This window comes from Cygnus atratus, chromosome 3 (genome assembly GCF_013377495.2).
Source record: "Cygnus atratus isolate AKBS03 ecotype Queensland, Australia chromosome 3, CAtr_DNAZoo_HiC_assembly, whole genome shotgun sequence".
NCBI lineage: Eukaryota > Metazoa > Chordata > Aves > Anseriformes > Anatidae > Cygnus > Cygnus atratus.
The window spans coordinates 1,405,076-1,430,421 of record NC_066364.1 but is presented as its reverse complement, the minus strand read 5'-3'; the positions used below and the strand labels follow the sequence as shown (position 1 = coordinate 1,430,421).

Genomic DNA, 25,346 nt, shown 5'->3' with positions numbered 1-25,346 from the left:
TGCAAACCTCTAGCCACAGCACCTTCCCCAGGGATGTGCCCATGCACACACACTCCCCTTGGATTCCTCTTCCAGCTCCTCCCTGCTCCAAGGAGCAGTACTGCCGAGTAGCTACTCCTCTCCATTGCCTTGTGCCCACCTTGTCCTTGAGCCAACATTTCCTAACTCTTCTCTTTCTCCTCTCTCTAACCCGAACCATTCACGGAAGGTGGTCCCCAGCCAGTCTGCTTTTTCCCAGGCTAAACGAGCTCCATGTCCATTGACCATGTTCTCCTCCTCCGCACCCCTCCTGGCCTGCCTTCATCTTTCTTGAGCACATGGGTGTGCTGGGACACAACCTTTGAGGATTCAACTACATAGCGCGTGGCTTCCTAAGCCCTGGAAGGGCCGGGGTGGGCTGTTTTCATTGCTCCTCAGGCATACCAGGAGGAGGTTTCTGAAGGCAGCTTTTGGCCATGCTGCGGACACCTGTGGGTGACTCTGACAGCAACCCACGTGCCTGGGTGGTCTGTAAGACGCTGGCAGGCCACATACTGCAGGGTCTGGGCAAGGTGGTGGATGGGGAATGATTGCTGTGCTGCTTCAGGTGATGGGGCCACTGGAGCTGTCTCCAGCCCTGGATGATGAAGAGACGCCCAGAGCCCTGCTCCCCCCAACCCTCACCCCACGGGGCAGGTACCGTTTTCATCCTCGATCTCTGTGGGGCCGGTGAAGACCCTGTTGGCCACTTTCACTCTTCCTCCTGGCCCGAAGTGCGGCCCATCCACCTTGCCCTCTTTGCACAGCTTGGACAGGATTTGTGAGGGCTTCATGGGGTCACGCCACACATTATACCCGTGTCTGCAAATAGGAGCGCAAGGTCAGTGAGGTAGTAGCAAGACCTGAAGGAAAAAGCCATTTTGCTCCCCAGTGAGGTAAATATTCCTGCCATGAAGCATCCAGCATTCACGGGGGAAGGATCTGAGGCTCCAAATGTGAAGCCTCAGAGCAGACGAGGTCCCTCTGCACCCCAATCTCTACCCTTTGCTAGCACCTTTCCACCCCAATCCCTTTACTTTGTGCTAACTCAGACCCCAGTGCACCCTACTTGACTTTGAAGCTCAGCTTTGTTCCTTTGCTCACCCATCTACTGAGCCCCACCAGTGCCCCTCAGCCCCTTCTGTTGCCATTGCCCATCTCTTTTGATCCTAAACCCCATTAAGAGTAAAGGTACAGCACAGACTTCCCCATCAGAAGCCAATGGAAGAGGGAGATTTCTGCAGGAAACCTAGGCTTGGTGTGGAAGACGAGACAGACATGGGTCCAGGCAGGAGACCGGGCAGGGAAAGCTGTGTTCGTACATGGAGTAAGTCTGTGACACCCCACACGTAGCTCGGTGCTTGCTGTAGTAGCGGTTCTCCAGGTCGATCTTGGTCTCCCCAATGAGGTCATCTGTCCCCACCAGGTCCCAGTCGTACACTGCCACCGTCAGCATGGACTCCATGGGGAAGGTGGCCTCAATGTCAAAGGATCTAGGCCAGGGGAAAGCAGATGAAGAGAAAGAGAACAAGCTGAAGTACCTGGCTGCTGCTCAAAGCCACCCGTGAGTGAGGTGGGTCTGTCCCTAGGCAGGAGGTGGCACATGGTCATTGCTTGGCCTGGGTGCCTCAACAGCCCTGAAACTAAGTTTGTGTCACTGGGGAGCCAGGCAATCCTCTCACTGGAGTTCAGGCCTCATGTTTCCTACAGCAGATACTTAATTGTGATCAGATATGGACATCTAAACATCCTTTATTGTATTGACCATACTCCTGCTAAAGGAGAAATGGCTTAAATGAGGGTGCCTACGCTGCTCGTAAGGAAAGTTCATTGTGATGAGTCCCATCTTCTGAACCCCAAACAGCTGTGGGATGAACAGGGTGCAGGTCCAAGGGCTGTCAAGCTTGGCTCAGGCTTAGCTCACCCCTTCCGGGTGCAAACAGGTAGCAGAGCTTGGGCAACTCACTTTCCAAAGACAGGGTTCAACTGCTTGGAGATGTAGTTCTCCTTGTCTTTGATGTCTGTCTTCCCCAGCTTGATGGCAATGTAGGGGTCAGCTTTCCCGTTGATGTCAGCTGGGTGCAGGTCCGTGGCCTAGGGGGGAGAAACGAGAGATATCAGCTCCATCCGTGCTAGAGATCAAATCAGGAATGGCCCCGGTCTTGGTCCCTGAAACCAGCAGTCCCTTCCCAGCCATAGCCACGTGGCTGAGCTCTTTGGTCCCTCTCAGCTGAGTCACTTGGATTAAACTGGTGAGAAGTCCTGCTGCATGCTGGACCAGTTTGTGGGTTTGAGCTGTGGAAGGGAGCACAGGATCACACTTTGCCACACCATGCAGTTACGCTCACCCGCACAATGTAGACTCGGACCAGCACATTGATGGGGTCGTTGCTGGGGATCCCCTGGAACATGCCAAAGTTGGGGTCGTATCCTGCCTCCTTGGTGATATCATCGGGGAGAGGCACTTTGTAGACACACATGGAGCCCTGGAGGGATGGAGTGCACAGCCTGATCAGAGTCCTGCTGCCCCGGGAAAGGGGCTTGCCAAGGAATCAGACTAGCAGAGTGCATGGGCAGGGATTTCCAAGAGTAAAAGTGACATTGGGACAACAGCCTTGGCACCGAGCTGGGATCCTGTGCTGGGCAGGGGCAGTCCTGGGCCAGAGCAGCTGGAGGAGGCAGCCACGCTCTTTACATCACTTAGACACAAGCAAAGAGCTAAATTGGCATTAATTGGCTTAATCTGCCAGGCTCACAACCTCCAAAAGCAGCTCCACTTGTCCAAGAATCTTACAGCTGGCAGAGGTGCTCCTGCATTGCCTGGGGGCTGGCGCTGGTGCCAGTGAGTCCAGGTGAGCACTACTGGTGAGAAAGGGTTCTCAGAGAAAACCCGGGGCAAGACTTATTTCTCCAGTGGCCAGCAAAGAGGATCTGCTTTTCCCTTGGCCTTCTTCAAGAACTGTGAAACATCTGTTTGCCTGCAGATCATCCCCTCTGTGGATGCTCTACCTGGAGCCATCTGATTCCTGGGGCTGCCCTTGGAGGCTTTCCTTCCCTGCAAGGTGCTGTGGCTGGGTCAAGGCAAATCGCTTTCTATTTCTATTCCTGCTAAAGCACCTTCAGGAGAGAAGCCTGTAGGCAAGGGCTGCCCTAGTCTTGGTTTAACTCAGCAACCAAACTCACTTTGAACCTCCCCACTATCCGCTCCTCTTCTGTTGCGTTGTCGTCGTTGTCCCCAATCTTCCCGCGGAGCAGGTTGAAGGTGTGCAGCCAGTCCTCAAAGTTATCAAACTCTGCTTCCAGCTCTTTGTTGAAGACCTAGATGATGGAAAGGAGGGGAATCAGATAAAAAAACAGGCTCCAGATAGCTGGGACTGACTCCCATCCTGCTTCTGTTGAGCAGGCAGAGCCTCCTCCTCGCAAGCTGACACACACACCTTCAGCTCTTCGATCTTCTGCTTGTTCTTCTTCTCAGGAAGCTCAGGGGCCGACTGCTGCTTCTTCTTCTTGTCATCTTTGGGTGCCTTGGACTTCTCCTTGTTCTTTGCCTGGCCCTTGAAGCCTTTCATGGAAGAGTCATCAGGTTTGATTTCTGAGGCCGAGGGGAAGCAGCGGGGATGGAGGAGATGGAAATGAGGGGGGAAGACAGGGAAGGGGGGACTTGATCAAAGTCCTTAAAACAGAAGGAACATGAAAGCTGACAGCTGTGACTGCCTGCAGCTCCCAGCCCAGCCCTGGAGCAACCTTTCAAGCCCTCTCCTGTCTTTCCCTGAGCCTGGCCATCGCTGCCCAGCTCAAAGCATTTCCAGGAGCCCAGGCAATGCCGGACCATTCTGCCAGCCCTCACAGTCCCCATCCCTCACTGCCTCGATCCGCCAGCTTTCATGACTGCTGGGCAGTGCAGATGGGGACAGACAGACGACCACAAGGACTTGGTGTGGAAAGGAAAGGAGGAAGGAATGGGAGTGCCAAGGGGAAATGGATTCTGCTCAGAAGACAGGACAAGAGTTATGTGGGACTCGTGACACCCCCCAGCAGCCCCGCCATGACAGCAAGCCCAGGAAGAAGCTGCTCAGAGTCATCTCCAAGTATGCTTGGAGTCATCTTAGCCAAGAAATTTTGCATTACCCAGGCAAGACAACAACCTTCCGTCGTGTGAATGTGGGACATATGGAGAAGATGAGTGAAAGTCGTCAGGGAGACCCTTCCCAGCCCTGCTGGAGGGACTGGCAAGGGGCTGCAAATGGACAAGGTCACCCCTGGCCCATACAGCCCAACTCATTGGTATTCTTGGCCCATATCACTTGTGTTATAAATTTTGTTTCAGTCAACTTTAGACACCTGCAATGCCCCTGTAGGAGCTACACCCCCCCCCCCCCCCCCCCCCCCGATTTCCTTCAGAGACAGATGCATTTAGGGCACAATTTATCCTATTGCAACACAGTACTGAAAAGGGGTCAGAGATCTGGCACTAGAAGCTCACGTTTTTCTTCTGCCTGTGCTAGGCAGGGAGAGCAGACCAGGATGCCTCTACACACAGGTAAAAGCAGTCAGGTTAGAGGAACTCCAGACCTTTTGTCTGGCTGAACCTTCCCTTGAAAAGCTGGGGCAAAACAAGTTTTCTTTCTTTAAAGCTTCCTGCAGAATGAGGATGGAAAACCCCATGAAGGCGATCTAGAAGCACCTACTCCTTGGCACGCTTAGTAGAAGCTAAAACGTCTGCATGGCCAAAGCAACACTTCCAATGACATAGGAACTGGTGATTGCACAAAAATGCCCTGGGACAACAGCACAGCCCCCAGCCAGCACCCCGCATTGCTCCCCTGCAGCCTTCCTCCCGGCAGGGATGGGCTGGAGGCTGCCACAGTCCCAGGCTCTGCACCCCAGCCGTGTCAGCCCAGCACTGCCCATGCCACGTCCGCAGTCACAAAAATCGATCCTGCTTTGGGCTGTACATGCTGGGAGCACCTGATGCGGCAGAGGAACAACTGCATGCACCAAAAGGGGTGCCCGAGCACCGAGAGGAGCCCCGGTCCTTTCCCTGGTGGCCCCGCTCCCCCTCTGCTCACCTTCTGCAATCTCCATTTCTTCCTTCTCCTCTGCTTCTGCTGCGGCCGCTTCCTGCTGCCGGAGTTGCTGGGAAGGAAAGAAGTGAGCAAGGAGTGGGTGACTGTGTCGAGGTCCTTGTGCTCGCTAGAAGTGGCTGCCTGGGGGTCGCAGCTCTCCAGCTGTCCAAGCAGGGAGCTGGGGTCTGGCAGTGCTGGAGAGATGAAGCCTCGAGCTCTGAAAGAACCGTGTCTGCCTGCAAGCCAGGCACCCCAAGTGCACCCAAGGAAGGGGAAGCCTGCTCAGTTCTGCCAGGTAAAAGCCTTGCCAGCAGGCTAGCAAGGAAAGCAGCACAGCCCCAAGCCTTTGGAAATAGCTGGAGAGAGCTGAGACCTTGCCTACAGGAGACAAGAAGGTTTTCCTATTCTACCTTACGTGTCTCACCCCCCTGCTCTGCACCCACCTCCTTCATAGTCTCAATTGAAGCAAAATACTTGGACCACCAGTCCAGCATGCTCTCGTCCGGCTCCTCCTCTTCCACTTCCTCTCCTCCTCCTCCTCCTCCTCCTCCTCCTCCTTTCTTCTTCTTTTTCTTTTTCTCCTTCTCTTCCTCAGACTGCAGGGACGAGGGAAGCAAAGACAGAGAAGGAGAGGGATCAGATGAAAACAAAATGTCTCTTGATGTGCAAAGGAGGCGGGTAAAGCACCTGAGAAGGCAGAGCCCTCCTGGCTGGGTGGCCTCTTTAGCTCTTTCCCCCTTTTACAGCCACAGGCATGGAGCAGCAAGGTGCCCAGGGCTCCAGCAAGACACAGTGTCAGAGTCCTAAGACATCCCCTCCTGTCTATCCCTATCATCAATGCATTTTCTAGGCTACAGCACCCGCACTGTACACGGCAGCAATCCTCTCTTAGCCCAGGAAAGTGCCCTGCATCCACCTAGAGGTACCACAAGTCCTTTTTGGAGCTGGTGTCTGGCTGTGCTGGCAGCAACCAGCATCCCCCTCCCAGGACGCTGCCCTGCTGCTCCTGACACAGCAGGGCTGGGAAGTGCAGGTCCAGAAGTGCTTCCCAATCTGCAGGGACCAGCGCTGTTCTGTCTCTGCCTTGAGACGAAGGGGTGCTGGTCCCCTTTGACAGCCACACAGAAGGGCAAGAGGGGGCACGGAGGGTTGGGAGCAGGGGTGAAGAGCAGCTCCATCACTTACCACGTCCACCTTCACCACCGCGTCGGAGTTCTGCCGCCCGGGGTGGAAGGGAACAGGGAGAGGGAGAGCAGGTTAGCAGCACAGCCGAGTACAAGCACACACAGGCACACGCGTGCACGGTGAGCCGGAGGAGTCGCAGACCGCTCGCCAGGGCTGAAGGAACCACAAGCCTTGAATGAAGAGCCCTGGCTGGGCACGCTGCTCGTACACGGGAAACGAATGCTGTGAGATGCCAAACCCGGGGGACACATCTCTCTGGGATTCCAAGGGAAAGTCCCACAAAATGAGAGCCTGGCTCTGGAGACGTACCCTGGCTTTCAGCACGGATAACTCCTCTCTGCTCTCTTGGAGCTTTCCTGCCCAGCCAGGGAGGTTTGCAGGCTACTGTGGTAGGCTGCTGGGGCTTTCCAGATGTGCTCATATGTGCAGTTGCTCCCCTTGTGTGAAGCTGTGTGAGATGTACATGATACAGCTTCTTGTGCAGGTGCTGGAAACTCTGCATACAGGTGCACGTGTAAATGCACCAGGGACTTTGGGGTGTGTGCACGTGTGCACCTGTACGTGTGCTTGTAAGGCACGTGTGTGCCATAGCCTTTCTGTAAAAGTGCACGTGTGAGGGGCCATGCACATCTGGAGCCCACAGCGTGCCTGCAGGCACATGTGTGTTCTGCTCATCTGTTTGTGTTTGTTGCTGCAAAAGGCCCCCTGCAAAAAGAAACTTCTTTCTTTTCGTGGATGAAGCTCTGGTGCAGAAGGGTATAAGAAGGAGCAGAAATTCCCATTCTGGACAAGAAAATGAGCACAGGTACATTCAGGCTGTGCACAAAGCCTGGTGCCTCGGGGACACATTGCCTATCCACCGCTGGTCACAGAGAGGGACAGGGTTGTGCTCACGGGTGCTCGTTCCCATCTGGCTGTTTTTGAAGGAAAACTTCGAGCTGCCTGATTTGCTTAGCCCGGGATAGTCCAGCTGAGCCCAGCCAGGACAGAAAGGGGCTGCTTTGTAGGACTGCTGATAACCCCAAGGCCCTTCATTCCGGGAGTCAGCCCGGCCCCATGTTCAGCAGGACAAGGTGGCCCTCCGTTGGGTGGGATTGGCAACTCAGTGAGGAGAGGGATGCTAACGTGGCGCTGACACACGGATACTCACTGCTTCCAGCTTCACCATTGTCTCCATCTTCTTGATGGGAACCTCAGGCTCCATGTTGACAATGATCTCCCCTGTGGGGCGAGAGCGAGGGGCCCCGTTGGCCATTGCCAGGTAGCCTTTGAGATGTTTAGCTGGACAGGGGACAGAGAAAGAGAGAACAAAGGAGAAGGACAGTGTAGAGAAGAAACTGAGAGCTCAGGTGAGATCCCGCAAGATTCATGCTGGAGTGATGTGTGGCCACCTTGCTCAGAGAAGAAGAGCAGGGAAGACGAGCACAGCCCCTTACAGCATGAAAAAAAAATTCCCATAGCAAAGGAAAAGAGATGGTGAGAAAGGCACCTGCCCAGCCTCCCAAAGAGAAAAGACAAGGAGAAGAGATTGCCCTGAAAGTAGCAGCACACAGATGCAACACAGCTCCAGATCTGTGTCTGGAGGCAGGGACAGACCCCAGCAAACCCCCCAGACCTCCCGTCTCTGCCCAGCCAGGAGTGCCCCCACCTCCAGCAAGTGCTTTGAGAAGGGGAGCGATTCCAGCGGATCACCAAGCCCCAGGCTGCTGGGCTGGGTGCAGGGACAGTAACTTGTGGTGGTTTTGCCGTGGAGAATTCCCCAGGGCTGATAGAGAATGGAGGTTGGGATTCGGAGGGTGGCCCCCATCTGTAGCTTTCCAGTTTTACCCAAATAATGGCAGCAGGCAGAGAGCATGGCAAGTCCACCTCCCAGGCTTAGGGAGAGTGTGGGCTCATGAAGATGCAGAGAGGTTAGAGGTGAACCAGCCTTCCTTGTCTTACAGGTGTCGGGGGAGCATGCAGTTACTGCAGTGAGATCCACAGATGAAAAACTCAGAGGGGACTCGGGGCCTTACACCCTGCAGCTTCCCACCCCGTTGTCCCCATCCCTGCAGCACAGCTCCCTTCACCAAGGTGAGGAAACATCTCATCTCCCTCTTAGTCCGCGCCCCTCCGTTGTCCGCAACCATGCTCCTGGTTACCCGTCATGTTCCAGTGCTGGGCCTTCTTGTCTGGCGGGCGGTAGATGAACTTTCGGAGGGAGCTGACGGCGTGGGAGCCCACCAGGGTGTAGCGCCCGAAGGCCCGGCAGTCCACCACCCTGATGTTCAGGGGCGGGTGGAGCAGCTCGTTCTCTGGGAGGTCCTGGGGAGCAGAGGGGGGCTGGTTAGCAAGGGATGGATGTTGGCTGTGGGATGTTCACTTTGGTGGACACCAGCAGGGACTAAAGCAGGGATGGTTTAGAGCAGCTCAGCAGAGCAGGGCTTGGGAGCCTGCAGAAAAAGCCCCCCGCTGGCTGTGATGGAGCTCAAGTCCTCTGTTGTTGCAGGGGAGCTTGAAGCAAGGGTTTGGGAGCTCCGGTTTGGGTTTCAGAAAGGCTGGGTTTCGGCTGAGGACCCCGGGGGAAACACTCACCACTTCGAACGACTTGACCAAAGTGCTGAAGTTGGGGTTTTTCTTGTAGTTCTGGATGAGGGCAGACTGCACCCCCTTCCCAGCGCACTCAATGTCCACCCGGGGCCGGTCCACCTGCGCCAGGTTCACTCTCTTCAGGTCCCTGAGCCCCCAGAACAAGATCTAGGAGAGGAGGAGGCAAGGCATGAACATGAGAGGGCTGCCCTCAGCTTGGAGGCCAAAGGAATTGGTTCTGCACATCCCCTGGGAGTGTCTGAGACTGGGAAATGGGATGGATCCCTTTAGAGTCCTGGCCAGCAGCATCTCAGCCCAGCAGAGACACTCGTACCCATGGATGAATTGTGCACAGAACATCTCGGGCTGTATTGCCTCCATCTCCACTGTCTAACAAGGCAGCCAAGGGAGAGGGACGCTGATGGCCAAGCCCATGTGCCCTTTACCACAGGCTCTAGGCTCGCTGTGGTGCCCATATTTAAGCAAGGGGTGACCCAGTCGTCTGCTCTGTTAGGGTGGCTGCAGCCTAGCTCCCCGTGCAGCCACTACAGACAGATCCCTGCAGTGCAGACATCTAGACTTGGTGTCCAGCTACCCACCAGTGATCCCCCCTGACCTCCAAAAACCCACGGACAGGCTCTCCTGCCCTACACAACCCATCAGAAGCAGCACTCACAGCGTGACCCGGCCAAGGCCATGACAACACAGCAGCTTTTGCTGTGTATCCGCCTTGCTGCTGAACATTAAAATCTGGTGCTCCGATGCAATTACCTCCACTCTGTATTTACTCAGCACCGGCCGAATCCCCAGTGGCACCGGCAGGATGGGGCCCCGGTCCATGTCTGTGGGGCCGTCGATCGGGGGCAGGTCCGACTTGCCCCCAGGACCAATCTGGGAAGAGAAGCAGCTTGGATTAGGATCAGAGAATGATAGAATGGGTTGGGTTGGAGGGGACCCTTAAAGCCCACCTAGTTCAACCCCTCTGCCACGGGCAGGGACACCTCCCAGAAGCCCAGGCTGCCCATGTGAGCCACCCTATTGCCCCGGGGCTCTGAGGACAGGACCCCGTCTGATTGCCACCACAGCCCTCAGCATCACGGCATGGCAGAGACCAAAGCCCCAGCTCCGGGGTGCCTTGTCTTTGGAGCACATTACCGGTGCTGGGGAGGATGAGATGGCTGCTTGGGTGGTTCCTTGGATGGCTCAGTCAGTGCAGAGGGACCCCCAAGGGCCACCTCCCAGGCACTGCCTGCTCCTGGTGCACAAAGATGCGTGGCCAGCCCTGAGACCGCTGGCCCAGCTGGTACTCAGCTGCATTAGAGGAGCCTGCAGCCATTCAGCACATCCAAAGCCACCACTGTGATGAGTTTGCCAGGGCCTCTCTCCTCTCAGCTGCGAGGTCTCACCCCCGCCCTGCACACCAGGAGACTGCTGAGACATGGCCGTACAAATGTGACAGTGTCAGTGCATGGAAAAGAAGGCAGGAGAGAGGGAGGGTTTAACTCTGGTACTTCCATGCACTGTGTGGATAAAATTTTGCCATATTCTTGGGATGCTGATCTGAATTCTCATCCCTTTTTCCTTATACCTTCAAACTGGCATCTCAGAGAGCCCCAAGACTCCCATTGGCATCTCCCAGTGACGCTGTAGAGAGTTTGGGCTAATGCAACCCTTTAGTGGGGTGCCCTGTCCAGAAGGAAGCTGGGACTCGCTGCGCATCATCTTGACCAGCATAACTGGGCAGGAGCTGCCCTCTTCATGGCTCAGTAGATGCGTTAAACCCTTCTAGCTCCTCTAGGATGTACGAACTACCTGCTGTTTGTGTAAAAATGGACTGACCCCACTGCCTTGCAACCCTCCAGCCCGTCCTTGCCCTCCCTCAGGCTGGGGTTGTTGGTACCTGGAGCAGCTCGAAGGCTGCCAGCAGGTCGCCCGCGGTGGAGTTGCCCCTGTAGATCTGGTAGTACTCCAACTGCGGGGGGAACCGCGGCGGGCAGTACTGCTCATCTGACATCTTCACCACCGGTTTGGCAAAGGTGCGGCCCATGAAGTCAGCTTTGCCCTGGGGAGGGGAAGAGAGCACTCAGGTTTGCTGGCCCAGCACGACGCCTCCCAGCTCTCCCCACCATGGTCAGAACACGACCAGCCCCCTGGGCCTGGGACACCAAAGCTCAGCGCCAGCTTTCACTCCTGGCTTCCCATCCAAAGGCGCTTCCTAAAGCATCAGCATCTTCAAGTAAGGTGAAGGAGATGGCCTAGGGCTGGGACAGCAAGAAGGCCAGGGTTGAGCAGCTTCTCTGAAGGGAAAGGCTGTGGTAACGTCTCCTTGATTCCCACCTCACAAAAACTCTCGCTTCACTCTCCATAAATAAGATATCATTCAGTTGAGTCTAAGAGATTTAATGAGAAGCAGAGGCTCCTAGTCCATGCCCTGGGAGATGTGGGGAGACCTTCTCCCAAGGGTCAGGAGAAAGGCTGCTTCTTGCACCCTCTGCACTATTCGCCTTGCCTGTGAGCCAGGAGTGATTGCAGCATCTATATGAGAGATTTTCCTCTGCTGAGATTCATCTTACCACAGTGTCCTGGTCATAGATCTCAATGACAATTATAGGGGGGTCATCCCGCATCTCGTGGGCTTCTCCGTACAGCTCCACGTTGTCGAAGACCAGCAGCTGGTCCCAGGTTGGGCAAAGGGTCTCATTGAGGACCTGGAAGAAAGGAAGAGGGACTTACTGGGACCCTGGGCAGGGGCAGCACGCAGGCTGTTGGTCTCAGTTCTCCTGCACCAGGGGCAGCCACGGGGATGGGTTCTGGAGAATGAGCACAGCCCCGGCCTGTCTCAGCCACGTCTCAGGCAGCAGCTCCAGCGCCTGGCTGCATACGTGTTTTTTGGGCCAGCAAGCCATGGAGCATCTCCCAAGGACTTTTCCCAGTAGTAAAAAGCCACAACAACGGGAAAGCAGACACAAGTTACTCCCGCTTCCCACCAGCTCTCCAGGTCAGGAGATGGTGCTCACCTCAGTGCATTGGCTCTGGGAGGTGAAGAAGACTCGGGCAAAGGGGTCCGAAAGGCCGCTGCTGTCGGCAGCAAACAAACTCCTGGCCTGGTACATGTGGGCTCGCAGCTGGAAAACCTGCTTCTCTGCAATGGAGAGGGGCAGTGAGACAGGTTGGTACACAAGTCTGGAGCCCAGCCGTGGGGCTCAGCCTGGAGAGCAAGGTCTCTGAGGCATGCTATTGCTCAGGGCTGGCACTAATGAAGGAAATTGGTTCAAAACACGATTCCCAAATGGATAAGGACTTCCCCAGCATCCTGCTCTCAGCATGCAGAACGGCAGCTATGAACGGGGCAGGGAGGAGGAGGCACAATTCCCACACCCCAGCTCGCCATAGAACTCCCCATGGAACAACTGGAAGTATTTCCCCTCAGCTCCTGGAAGACCCTTGGCCCAAGTGGTGTCCAATCAGGCTTCCCCTGCCCTCCGTGTTCTGTCCCCAGAGCCACCAAGGGCAGCAAGCTCTTACTGGTGTAAAGGAGGCTGATGGGTGGGAAGGACGGCAGGTTTTGGCCTCTGGCGATCTTCTTCTCCTCGAAGCCACAGGGCAGGCCACTCAGGAAGTCCTTGCGCTGCTTGTTGAGGCCCAGCCACAAGTAAATCTCCATCTTGGCTTGAACCGTCCAGCCGGCAGGTCCAAAACCCCTCTTCCCAGGTAGCTGGGTGCAAAGGACAGATGAGTTTAGGTGGCAATAGGGGAGGCCTTAGAGCTGGACAGACCACCTCTTGCTGCACTCCCCTTCCAGTGCATTGCTTGTACCCCACTTACACCCAGGGACGCAGCCCTCATCAATTTGGATCATGCCCACTACTCTGTCTCATGCGTTATCTTTTTCCTACCACGTTGGCTTCCTCTTTCCAAGACAAATTCCCCTTTCCTGGCCAGCCGGATCGAACATCTCTCTCCTTACAGCCATTTATCACCCACCAGACTGCATATGACCAGTGGTTTACACTTCCTAGCAGCACATTGCCACTATCAGTGGTGGATCTGTTGTGCGTAGTATTCAACCACCAGCAAAATTGGATACCCAGCTCCCTCATCTCCAGCTCCCATCCTCCCAGTTAGCCTGTTCTCCATCTCCCATCCTCCTGGTTTGCCCCTTCTCCATCTCCCTCCTGGCTGCAGTTCCCCAGGGAAGACAGGCAGGCACCTTGAGGAAGACGGTCTTCACTTTGGCGCAGTCCTTGCCCATCTCCTCATCCACTATGGAGTAGAGGATGTCCTTGGAAGGGACGCGGGCGTAGGCAATGCGTTTGTTGTTGCTCATCATCCAGATGAAAATGTCGGGAATGGTGTGTTGGGGCTGCGAACACCAGCAAAGAGCCCTGTCGGTGTCTCAGCTCTTTGACCACTGAGGCACTGGCAGGGCTGTAGACCTTTGGAAGGCAACTTCAGCAGATCCCACAGGAGATGGATGTGCCTCGTGCCACCTTGGGGCCATAAAAATGGTTTTGAGCCTCCCACTGCAGAACCTTGTCTGCTTAAGCAAAGCTGCTGAGAGCCAGTCTCAGCAGGGTGAAGCCTAGCAGGAAAGAAATTGGGATTTACGTTTGTTCTAATTTGAATTATTATTATTATTTAAATTATTTTAAAATATAATAACAATAACAATAACAATAACAATAACAATAATGTTGGGTTAGAATACTGAAGATTCTTCCTTCCTCTTCACTCAGTGGCCATGGAGACTGTAGGGCAGGGGCCATTCCTCCGTTCCCTGCTCTGGAAGAGGTTCCCTGTCTGAACATTTCCCACCATGCCCTACAGTCTGTTTTATGTTCTGTAGTGGAGAGTCCAAGCCAAGGCAGCCCTTACTGCAGCAAGGAATATGTAGTTGAGCCTGGGAGCTTGCCATGGGAAGTGAGAACAGGAGGTGCAATGACTACAGCTTCCACAAGGGCCAGGAACCCCCACTGGCTGCACCCCACTGATCCAATCTGAAACTGAAAATATCAGAGGAACGGTAATTTTCTGAAGGAAGGAAAAAAAGCTCCTGCTGATGCAGCATCTCTTTGGAAGTGCTGTGAGGAACTGTCATGTAATGGTGTATTATCTCTTACCCATGAGCCAGAGTGAAGCAAGAGCATGCTGCTATGATAAAAATGAGATGGCTTGAGTCCTGCAGGAGGACAGGGCTTTATCCCACAGCCCTCTGAAGAGCCATGTACTTTATCAGCTCCCTGCCTAGCCAGAAGCATCCCCCTGGTGATGATTTCAGTGCTGTGTAGACATGGTGCTACCTTCCAATGGCTGGTGTGTGGGGACCTGCACGGCCTCACCATGGCTGGAGGCTGGCGAGACCACCTTCAGCTCAGCTGCAAGAGGGCCCAGCTCTGTGGCCAGCTGAGAAGGGCTCTTAAATTCCTTCTAGCACTGACTCATTCCAACCAGACAACCCTGGGAGGCCTGGGGCAGTGCAGAAAAGCAGAGAGGCTCCTTGGCCGAGAGCTGTGCGCTGAGGCCTTCTCCCCCCTCAGGGCGTGCAGAGGCCTCCATGAGGCCTGGCTGCTGCCTCGCGGCTCCGTCCCTGTCCCCATGGCAGGGCTCTCACCTCGTCCGCCAGGAAGCGGAGCTTCTGCAGGAAGTTCTGCACCAGCTTCAGCTTGTCCTTCATGGTGTTCTTCTTCACCTGCGACCGCAGGGTCGTGGCTTGCTGGCCCATGTTCTCCTGCAGTTAAAGGAGAGCCCGGGACAGAACAAGGGGCGTGTAGGTTTTCACAGGATAAATCTGTAGCTTGGTGGTATGCAGCTGGCTACAGAAGCTGATGGCCTGTGCTGTGCCAGCTGGATAAGTCTCTGCTCTTTGTATTTCTCTTTTGGATGTCTATTTGCTTGTTTAACTCCCTTGTAAGGAGCTGGGCTACCAGCCCCAAATATTTAGGTTTTCTCTACTGCTGAAGCGTCTGTGCTCTGCAGGGCTCCCAGAAATCCTCCATTCCAGTGCCCTCAGCTGTTTGTGAACCCACGGGACACCTGGGACCCTTACCAGACCCAAGTGCTCTTGGGCTCCTCTGTTCAGAAACAACCTCCATCCCTCCATGCACAGAGAAACCAGAACACCCCAGGACCAAACTCCCCATTGCACTGACAAGGTCTAGCTCTGTTCCTGAAACCTCCTCATGTCCCTGCCTGGCTGCATCACACTCACCAGCTCCCGCATGCAGGACTTGAGCCTCTCCCGGTCCAGCCTCGTGCGGGAAGAGTGGTGCTGGTCCTTGTCAGCCAACGTCACGAAGCGCCTACGGAAAGGGTCAGCAGCATGAACCCTGCAGGATCCTGATGGCTCCCTCAAGCAGTGTGGCTGCCTCTGTGCCACCAGGACTAGGGAGAAATGTCCTCAGTTTTTTTGCCCAAGCCACAAGGCAGCCAATGTGGAGTGGTGCCAATGCAATGGAAGAAAAGGAAAGGAAGAAATCCTTTATTTTGAGGGTGGTGAGGCACTGAGCAGGCTGCCCCAAGGAGCTGTGGGTGCCCCATCCCTGGCAGTGCCCAAGGCCAGGCTGGATGGAATTACGGGATTATAATCCCTCTGGAATTATGGGATTCTACAATCCTATGGATGAAATGCTCTCCCATCCTCCAGAGGATGACCAGTCAAGGTGAGGTCACACTCCCAGTGCCACAACCTTGCCCGTAGCCCTGCAGAGAGCAGGGGTGTGCAGCACATCGCCTTTGCCCATCTTTTACTCACAGGCACCCACTGCTCAGCTCCTCCAGGACCCCTCGCAGCCGGCGCTCCGGGTGCGGCTTCTCCGTCTTGATCATCTCCTGCACGTCGTTGAGCCCTTCCTCCTGCAGCACAATGGGGGAAGCCATGAGGGGTCAGTGGGGTGGGGTCCAGCCCCACAGCAGCCCCACAGACAGCAGCCCCATTGGGGTGCTGCCAGAGGGAAGCATCTGCTCCTTTTCCAGACCTGATGTCCACAGGGCTAGGGTTTGGGGCATTTTTGTATGGGGGAGATGGTTCTGGGTGGTGGGAATAGCTCCATTACCCCCAGTGAGAGTGGCTGAGCAAAGGCCACAGTGTCTTGGCTGGACCTGGTAGGTTTTCTCTTTGTGGGTCCTATTTGGACCCCTCTACTCCACTGTCTGCTCTTGTGAGCCTCCACCTGCACTGCATTCAGCTCTGGGCCCTAGCACCAGAAGGACACAGACATATTAAAACAAGTCTAGAGGAGGCCCCAAGGATGAGCAGAGGCTGGAGCCCCTCTGCTCTGGAGCCAGGCTGAGGGAGCTGGGGGTGTTGGGCCTGGAGAGGAGAAGGCTCCGGGAGACCTCCCAGTGGCCTGCTCATGCCTAAAGTCCATGAAGGCAAAGCCAACCCCCTCTTGCTGCCCTTGGTGGGGACCACTGGGTCAAACTCACAGAAAATTCAATGAGCCCCTGGGATTTGGACGTTCAAATCGAGCATTTCACATGGGGGAACTTTCCCCTTTCTGCACAAGTGGGTTACTGAGTCCTGCAGTTTGTCCCAGCTTTGTGGCAAGCTGAAGAAATGCTCGGGGAGCCTGGAAGTGCCTCATGGCCAACTCAAGCCCTGGCTGCCTCCCTCCATGGCCCACACTGACCAGCTTGTCTGCAATCTTGTCCATGATGTTGGCGTTATACAGCCTGCGGCGCTGGTCCTGCCACCAGCTCTTGATGTAGATGCAGGGCTTCTTCTCAAAGTAGGGCAGGTGGAAGTAGTTCCTGTGGGAGGAGGCAGAAGAGGCGCTCAGTGCCCCTGGCCAGCACCAAACCCTGTCCCCTGCCTCTCCTGCGGAGGCAGAGCTGTGATGGGGAAGGGGCACATGGGGGGTCAGGCTGGGAGAAAGGGGGCTGACGTGAGCTGTGCCCTTGAGGACAGAGGCTCCAGCTCTCCCAGCACCCTTCCCTGCCCCAAACCCCATCCAGTTTGGCCGTTGCCAGGAGGGAACCCCACTCTGTCCCCAGCCAGAGCCCACCCAAACATAAAGCTATTGCATAAAGCTACTAGCATTAAGCTACTGCAGATCTTGCAGGGGTCACCCTTAGTCCAAAACCAGCCTCAGCTCATCCTTCTGAAGCCATCGAGGGTATTTCCATCCAGAAGATGTCAGCAGAGCCCTGTGCTCGAGCGAGAGGCTCCCGGCACACAGAGGCTGGATGCTCTGAGGAAGGGAGCATGAGCAGCTGAGCCCAGGCTCTCCAAGTGTGTCCCCTCAGCATTTGGTGTTCACCCACACAAGGAGCTGGTGAACAAGTGAGGGACCCCCAGGCAGACACCTTAACTGGAGGGCAAACAGCCCCAGTTCAATGTGGTTTGCTTTGTTTCCCAACTGAGTTCAGTCAGCCAATCAATTCTGATAAATAACATCTACTTACTGATAAAACACAGCTAAAATAATCCGCTGCGAGTACTTCTCATTAGGTTACATCCAATTAATTTTCCTGAGTACAAGTCCTTTACGTGCAAACCCAGGCTGGGGCTGAAGGCCAGCCCAGACACACTAAGACACGTGCGCTGATCCCGCTCAGTTTGGGGTTTTCTGATCCAGCTGCTTGGGGCAGAAAACACCAACCAGAATCCCACTTGCAGCTGTTTGGATCTTGTCCGTACGTTAAGGTCATTGCTACCTGCACACTACATGGCAATTTGTTAAGGAGGCGCAAAAGGTTGTCTTAATTTTACAGCTGGGGAAACTGAGGCAGGTAGAGCAGAAGGAGTCTGTCTGCTGACAACCAGATGTGTATCCACAGACCAAAGACAGGACCAAGTCTGGCTCTGTCAAGCACCAGCCAGTGGCCTGTCCACGACTGCAAGGAATGGAGATAGATAGACTGACCAAAAGAGATGCTGCAAACTAGGGGGAGAGAAGATTTTGTCTTTCATCCCAGTCTCCTGCCTAGCTCATTCTCAAGAACTTTTTTCCAGTGTTTTTTTTTTTTTTTTTTTGGCACCCTCCCCTCTCTGGATGGCTGTGACCTTGTATAGCTTTTAAGATCCCATGTGATGAGAAAAAGCAGCTTGTCCCAGCACAAATGACCCTCACTACTGAAATCCATGCCTTATCTCTAGATGGATATTGCCTGCCTCCACGTGGTGCCTGTGACATTTTTCTGTCGTGCAGATAAAGAGAGCAAAGAGGTGAAGCCCAGACCTCTCCCCCCTGGTGTGCAGTACCAAGGGTGGCAGTGCTCCTCAGGAAGGACCCAGATTTAGACTAGTTTCCTGAACGCATGGAGCTTACGTGTACAGGAACGGACCTATTTTCTGAATGCTTTTTGAATCCACTGCTTAGCCTCATCCCAGTTTACCACAGGGTCAGAGCACTGGACAGCCACGAGTGTTGGGTGTACAGCTGGCCAGGTGGGGGAGACATGAATTCAACCCTTATTAGACATCAGAGAATCACAGAATCACAGAATGTCAGGGATTGGAAGGGATGTTGAAAGATCATCTAGTTCAATGCCCCTGCTGGAGCAGGGAATGGGGTTCCCTCCATAGGGCACTCGTGGCCCTAGGCCTGCTAGGCCCCATGACGGCCCCATGGACGCCCAGCACATGTGGGGACACCCATGGAGCCCATCTCTGCCCCCTTTTGTGGTCAGGCGGGCAAGTCACCTGTCTGTGACCAGCGGCTTCATGGGCTGGGATGAGGAGACGGAGACCATCTCTCCGTCCTCGCCACCTTCATCCTCACTCGAGTTTTGCAGCAGCTCGGACTCCTCCTCGTCGCCGTCCCCTCCTTCCTTCTTCCTTCGCAGGACGGGCTTGGCCGTGCCGTCGATCTGGTTCCCGTAATTACCTCGAGAATAAAATGTGAAATGAAGTCATGGGGCTGTAATTTATTGGGGGTTAAACGAGCTCGGTGACCTGCCTCTCATTCAGGCTGGGGATATTTTCTCTGCAGGACCCATGTGGGACAGCAGAGTTAAGTTCTCCAAAACCCTGCCCAGAAGCCACAAATTGATGGCATATCTCCATCCCCTGCTCTCCATCCCTGCCCCCTGGCTGCTTTACCAGGGCTCTCAATCATCCCTGGTCCGTGTGCTCTGGCACGTGGTAGCATGGAAAAGGAGACAGCTGCTCTTGGCTCTCGATCCTGCATTCCCCCCTGTAAATGCTCCGAAACCACCCTCGCCGAAACCCAACCAACCTATCGTGACCTCAAAGTTGATGGGCTTGTCACCAATCTTCCTGTCGATCATGGTCGCTTCCAGAAAGGCTCCGAAGAGGAAGAACTCCTCCATCTTCCCAGTGCAGTTCTGCAGGGGAAATCCCATGGATCGGGGTTCAGGTCAGCCCAAGGGACACCCAGTGCTGGGCTGAGGGGTGCATCACCTGGTACCTCTCAGCACCCCAGGGGCCCTCTGGAGGTGAGGTGCCACCACCTATGGGTTCTCAAGGAGACGCTGGGGTGTCCCCCTCAGCCTGACCTACTTGAGGGGTCTCAGGCTCACTGCAGAGAGAGTTTAGTTGAAGATTTGAGCCTAATGTTTAAATGTGGTGGATAAACTGAGATCAGCCATCCCTCGTTTGTGAGGGACTGTCTAAATGACACTCAGGTATATGAACCCGAGTTTGTTCTCCAGGTGAAATTATCAAACTGCATCAAACCTGGATGGTCTCTCAGAACTGGAACGGCTTTATTTCCAGGTGGCTTAATTTCCCTTGGAGGTGAACTGAGACCACTTAATTTCCAAAATACACTAAATGTGCACTGCCATCCGACTGCTCCGCTTCTACTTCCCACACTTGGCTCCACGGATTGGCATGTGTGGGCATCCAAGCCTGGATGTGCCCATTTACACAGGGCATGGGCAAAGGCCTTGCAGGCTTTACACATCAGGACTAATGCTGTGGGACTTCCTTTTGTCAGGAAGCAGCAGTTTAATTTCTCTGAGCAGTTTCACCCTGCCAGAATTGGTTGGGAAATAGATTTCATAGAATCATATCATAGAATGGCTTGGATTGGAAGGGACCTCAAAGACCATCCAGTTCCAACCCCCTGCCATGGGCAGGGATGCCACCCATGAGATCAGGTTGGCCAAGGCACCATCCAGCCTGGCCTTGAACACCTCCAGGGATGGGGCATCCACAGCTTCTCTGGGCAACCTGTGCCAGTGCCTCACCACCCTCTGAGGGAAGAATTTCCTCCTAACATCTCATCTAAATCTCCCCTCTTGTAGTTTAAAACCATTCCCCCTTTTCCTATCATTATCTGCCCAACTGAAAAGTTGCTCTTGGCTTCTGTTTTAACCCCACCTTCAAAGATGGGAGTGAGAACACTGGCATTAGGAGATGACTCTCATTGTCTCTAACTCCCATCATCTGAATGATCATAAAACCTGAAATCCTTGCAGGACTTGCTTTCATTATGCTGGGCGATCCAGAACATTTAGGGCAACACTAAATGAGATCCTCAGTTTGTGATAACAGAGATAACTAACTGAGATAACTGAGATAACTCTTCACTCTTCAGCTCTGCACAGTTAGGGGAGACTTACATCAGCAACTGATGTGGCCTGCTCGACTTGCACCTCAGTGGAGCTGTTGATCTCCGGGTTGCTGGTGTCCAAAATCTCCACAGCAAGGCTCATCAGAAGCCTGGCCCGGAAGGAGACACCCTCGCCCAGGCCCTCGTTCAGCTCCTGGTGCTCGTCCATCAGGGTGTAGTTGCGAGTGGAGCCGTACATGTTCACCCACGCGGGGCCGAAGGTGGGCAGGTAGCCTGCAGCAGACCAGACGTGCACGTAGGGAGGGGGTGTGCAAGGAGGGCACGTCTGTGTCTCAGGGTGCAAACATGCTCATGGGTTGGCATCACTTTCCTGGCGTGTGTGCAGTGATGTGGACTTAAATATGCACATAGAATCATAGAATCATAGAAACACCAGGTTGGAAAGGACCTATAAGATCATCTAGTGATGTGTGTGCATGGAAATGCCTTCTTGCAACTGCATGTGGAGACAGTTTTGCAGTCAAGGCAGTGATGGGCTCTGTGCGGTGCACCAGTCCAAAGACAGAGGCAAGTCTCCCATGGAGCAAGTCACCCAATGGGAGAGTCAAGAAAAAGAGGACTCCCCCCTTAGTCCTTTTTCAAAACCCATCTTTGTTTTTGCATTGCTCCTGCCCACGTGTGCTGGTGTGTTCCTGGGTGTGTGGAAGTGGCAGCCTGTGAGATATTCACCCCTTCTTGGGAACACATTTTTTGGAAGGGCCAGCTGTTCCTGGGTGTCTTTGCTTTCAAGTGTTGGACTGGAGGCTTGTGATGGGGCTTGGTTCTCAAAAAGTGTGTGTCCAGTGACCTCGGAAGGCCACTGCAGCAAGCTAAGGTCCCTCCAGCAGGGCACCACAAAGCAGCTACCTCCAGGGGTGGGGAGAGAGCTTGGGCTATTGTGCTGCACCTCTGCCAAAGCAATATCTCTCCATCTGCACCCCGCTGTAGCTTTACCTTTGTCTCCTTCATTAGAGATCTTCCGCAGGTCAATGAAATGGGTACCAATGGCCACGTCATTAACTTTGTCTGAGTCTCGAATCTGGACCTTTATCCGCTTGCACAAGGGGGGGAACATTTCTGTGAAGATTATCTGCTCATTCCAGAGAGGCTCGTAGCTGCTTTTTTGCACTGACGTCTTCCCCTGCCGAGCAGGACAAGAAAGGTGTTTGACATCTCTTGGGTGGTCTGAGCTCAAAACCCATCACAACCGGAATTCCTTCTTGCTAGCGACCACCAAAACCCACATTTTGCCGTGTGGCTCCCCCACATAACAGGCTCTTCTCTACTGGGGCTGCTGCCACCCCATCCTAGTCTGCACAAGAGAGGGGAACGTCGTATGCAGCAAACACGGCGGCTTTTCCATGCCTCCGTGTCATAGAATCACAGAATCATTTAGGTTGGAAGAGACCTCCAAGATCACTGAGTCCAACCTCTGACCTAACACTAACAAGTCCTCCACTAAACCATATCACTAAGCTCTACATCTAAACATCTTTTAAAGACCTCCAGGGACGGTGACTCAACCACTTCCCTGGGCAGCTCATTCCAATGCCTAACAACCCTTCCGATAAAGAAGTTTTTCCTAATATCCAACCTAAACCTCCCCTGGTGTCCTTGTGCCAAGACTGCTCCTGCTCATGTCACCCCCCCAGTACTGCATGCAGCTCCCTCACCTTCTGCCCCGCGAAGACCACCTGCACGTAGGGGTCTACCAAGTCCTTGTTCTCGCCAATGAGAGCCTTCTTCACGTTGGCCATGATGCTGGTGTTCATACGGGGCAGGCCCTCTGCCCGATAGATCTTGATGTAGAAACGAGCCCACTGCCTCTCCGGAGGGACCCCGTCTGGGAGGAGGAGGTTCCTGCAATGGCACAAATTGAGCTGGGCACAGCCTTTGGGTTGCCAGGTTGGGCAGGAAAGGCTAATAAGGGGCGAGAAGCTGCCCCACTTTCTGAGCACTGGCCCAGGGAGGTGGAAAGAGGACCATTTCTGCAGCCCTGCATTTTATTGCTGTCCTGCCTCCATGCGTCCTCCTGTTTTGGGATGGGGAGGGATGGTTTTTTAAGCAAAATCTTAAAGAAGTCCCTTGAGGTGCCCCTGGGACAATCTGCGTCCCACCTAAGGGGTGTAATCATTATAGTCAGTGGAGTCTAGGGGACAATTAAACTTGGCCTAATTTAGATAAAGCAGGCCCTATTAAAGGGATGTTAGAAGAGCCTTTCCTTTTTCGTGGTAGGAGGGATGATCATTTGGGGGTGAGACCTGAACTCCACCAAATGCCTTTTATTGGCAGATTTTTTCCTTTTCTGGGAGAAGAAATGAGAGCCGTGGGGGATGATGTGAACAAAATAATTTCTAGAGGAATTGCTGGACCTGTCCAAGAAATGGAGCTGTCCAAGAAAAAGTGACAAAATATCATAAATATAGCACAGAACTATCACCTAAAACAGCTCAGTTGGTGCCTCCAGCCCCGGATCCCAGCAAGTCAAGAAAGCTACACGGCCGTTTTGCTCCTAGTCTGGGTTTCTGACTATGTGGTGAGAGGCTGGGAAGTGGATTTTAAAGCTTGTGGATGCACATGGAGATATTTAATTAGCCTGAGACATTTGAGGCTAGAACTATGTTTTAAACTCTCCTGTTTTTTGTTTGTTTGTTTGTTTGTTTGTTGTTGGTTGGTTGGTTGGTTTTTTTTGTTTTGTTTTGTTTTGTTTTTTTGTTTTTGTTTTCCTTCCACAGCCTTTTAGAGGGCCTGCAGGGTCACAGGGCCCTGTTTTCTCTCTGAAAAATCAACTTATTCAGTCTCTCTGGTTTCATTGCACAAGGTAAGCACGGGCATAAGAGGGGCATTCTGGGAAGGCTGCTGTCTGCATTGTACAACCCAAGGTAAAGAGGCACGAAAGGTGTTTCTCGAGAACGGATGTGTGAAGCTGGCTCTGCAAATCCTTACCCTTCGATATCATCCTCATCTGTTTCATTGGCTTTGTGTGGAGTCTTGATGTTGTCACCCTTCCCTACGACGGCAATGTCACATTTCAGGTAACCTTTCAGCCCGGCGGTGAGATCCTCGGGGTCAGACAGGATGGCCCACTTGTGGTAGAACTGGTGCTCTGGAAGCCAGGGGACAAGACAGTCACTGTCGGAACGGAGCACAGCAGGAATTCGGACAGAACCTCCCGAAAAATTCATTAAAAGATCTGTCTCATGTTAAAGACAGAGAAACAGTGGGATAAACTGTCTGTGGAAGGATGTAGCCTCGACCACTGGAAGTCTTTAAGGCCTAACGTGCCTTCTGGATGGTGTGAGACAGATTTCATCCTCATGTGGAGCAGGGAACCTGACCAGATGCTCCCTCTGTCCCCCCAGCACCATTTGCTGAGCACTCTTGAAGTGCAGGCACTGGAGGCTCCATTTACGCCTTAGCTCTCAGGCTTATTTACAGAGGCAGACTGCTGCAATAGGCATGACATGGGAGCAAGGAAAAAAAATGCAGTGATCTTGGAGCTATCTTTTCCAAAGGGAAGTTGATATGTTCAGCTCTGGCATGCTGCAAGCACCGGGCCCTCAGAGGGGCAATGCTCTTCTGCAGAGAGCAGGCATTTCATAGGTCCCCTGGGTGTGTGTTTGCTTTGTCAGTCCCCCAGGCAGGACCAGCATGATTCCCTGATTCAGGGACTGGGCTTTTCAGGCAGAAGTGTCCTGGAGAAACTGGCAGGGAGCAAGGCATGGGCTGAATGAGCTTTCCAGGGACCCCTCTGGACCTCTTTTACACAATTCCCTAAACTAATCCCATCCGTGCCTGCTCTCATTGCCCGCGCTTAAGGACAGAATGCCAAAAGCATTCACTTCTCATTTATAGTTCTATAAAACAGGTTTCCCTGAAACAGATGTGCTATAAACGAGGCCCATAATTGCACAGCAGATTTCAGGAGCGCTCTTTAGGCCCACCTGCACTTTTAGCCCCGTCACTGCGGGCTTTACCATCAGCACAGCAACACAGCAGCAGCACTAATCAACATCTTTCTCTTTTTCATTGCACACTGAGCATCTCCCTTTCTTGGTTTAAACGTGAGACACAGAGGGCAAGATCCCAGGACCTCATCCCAGGACCTTGGGCTATTTGAAAGGTCAATGCCGTGCTTGCAAAGATACCCTGGGCTTCTGCAGTGGGTCAGCAGAGAGCTGGCACATGCAGAGGTGCCACCTTATTCCGGGTGGGGTATGCCACCTTCTCTGGAGGTGCCAAGTGCTCTTTCTAGGCTGCAGAGGGAGCCCAGCTGACTTGCTTATGTCTAGGACACTAATTAAGTGAGATTGGCATCACCCAAGGGAGCAGTGCCTGCCTGGCTGCCTTGCAAAGGCGTTTATTCAGGGGTGCAGGTAGGCACGCATGCCAGTCGCACACCGTGGCTACGTACCCGGCTGGGTATAAACGGTTCCAACATCCATCTTGAAGGAGCCTACCAAAGTCCCACTGCGCAGGAGGTTTTTTGAGTGGATCACCTGGAAATCAAGAGGGGAAATCAAGTCAGAGGTTTGCCTATGCCCCGGCTCTTTCCGGAGGTGTTCGGTGTCAGGCAGGAAGGGAGCTGATGCATTTTCCTTGCTCGGTGCAGGACCTTAGTCTGTACTAGGACTCTAAGAGGCAGAGATGGGTTGGCAGCTCTTGCTTAGCAGTCTTGCAAGCCTGTATTAATTGGATTGAACAGAAGCAATGCAAAGAAATTCATTTTTGCAACAAGGTGCAGTTTTCCAGCCACTATGGCAACAAGACACCAGGACGCCAGGGCACCAGGACATTTACATGAAAGGTCTTTAGGATGATCAAAATCGATGCCTTAATTCCCTTTGTGGGAGAAATTGTACAACCGGTCTGTGCATGGGATGGATGTGGGGGCTCCTAGTTGGTGAGTCAAAACACCCACAGTCAGTCACGGAGGGCACAGCGGACACGGCAGCAGAGCTGTGTGGCCGCAGCAATTGAAGGCCAGTGG

General features: G+C 53.9%; 1 protein-coding gene across 3 annotated transcripts in view; it reads right to left on the bottom strand.

Moving 5' to 3' along the window:
• The window catches only part of OTOF (otoferlin), a 76,607-nt gene that overhangs the window by 3,974 nt on the left and 47,287 nt on the right, over positions 1–25,346 (bottom strand). For 2 of the 3 annotated variants that reach the window (XM_035563601.1, XM_035563602.1), the window contains 29 exons: positions 24,771–24,855; positions 23,303–23,462; positions 22,030–22,216; positions 21,311–21,497; positions 20,367–20,590; positions 19,016–19,124; positions 18,481–18,664; positions 16,466–16,586; positions 15,589–15,689; positions 15,046–15,136; positions 14,449–14,565; positions 13,048–13,200; positions 12,363–12,552; positions 11,855–11,979; positions 11,411–11,545; positions 10,738–10,899; positions 9,609–9,728; positions 8,844–9,005; positions 8,411–8,573; positions 7,420–7,490; positions 6,270–6,299; positions 5,528–5,680; positions 5,088–5,154; positions 3,456–3,580; positions 3,202–3,336; positions 2,367–2,504; positions 1,985–2,112; positions 1,341–1,511; positions 680–840 (listed from right to left, as the gene is read on the bottom strand). In XM_035563601.1, coding sequence (XP_035419494.1) covers positions 680–840; positions 1,341–1,511; positions 1,985–2,112; positions 2,367–2,504; positions 3,202–3,336; positions 3,456–3,580; positions 5,088–5,154; positions 5,528–5,680; positions 6,270–6,299; positions 7,420–7,490; positions 8,411–8,573; positions 8,844–9,005; positions 9,609–9,728; positions 10,738–10,899; positions 11,411–11,545; positions 11,855–11,979; positions 12,363–12,552; positions 13,048–13,200; positions 14,449–14,565; positions 15,046–15,136; positions 15,589–15,689; positions 16,466–16,586; positions 18,481–18,664; positions 19,016–19,124; positions 20,367–20,590; positions 21,311–21,497; positions 22,030–22,216; positions 23,303–23,462; positions 24,771–24,855 — 3,955 coding nt within the window. Of the gene's footprint in view, positions 1–679; positions 841–1,340; positions 1,512–1,984; positions 2,113–2,366; positions 2,505–3,201; positions 3,337–3,455; positions 3,581–5,087; positions 5,155–5,527; positions 5,681–6,269; positions 6,300–7,419; positions 7,551–8,410; positions 8,574–8,843; positions 9,006–9,608; positions 9,729–10,737; positions 10,900–11,410; positions 11,546–11,854; positions 11,980–12,362; positions 12,553–13,047; positions 13,201–14,448; positions 14,566–15,045; positions 15,137–15,588; positions 15,690–16,465; positions 16,587–18,480; positions 18,665–19,015; positions 19,125–20,366; positions 20,591–21,310; positions 21,498–22,029; positions 22,217–23,302; positions 23,463–24,770; positions 24,856–25,346 lie in introns of all 3 variants that reach the window. The other variant, XM_035563600.1, reaches the window with a different exon arrangement.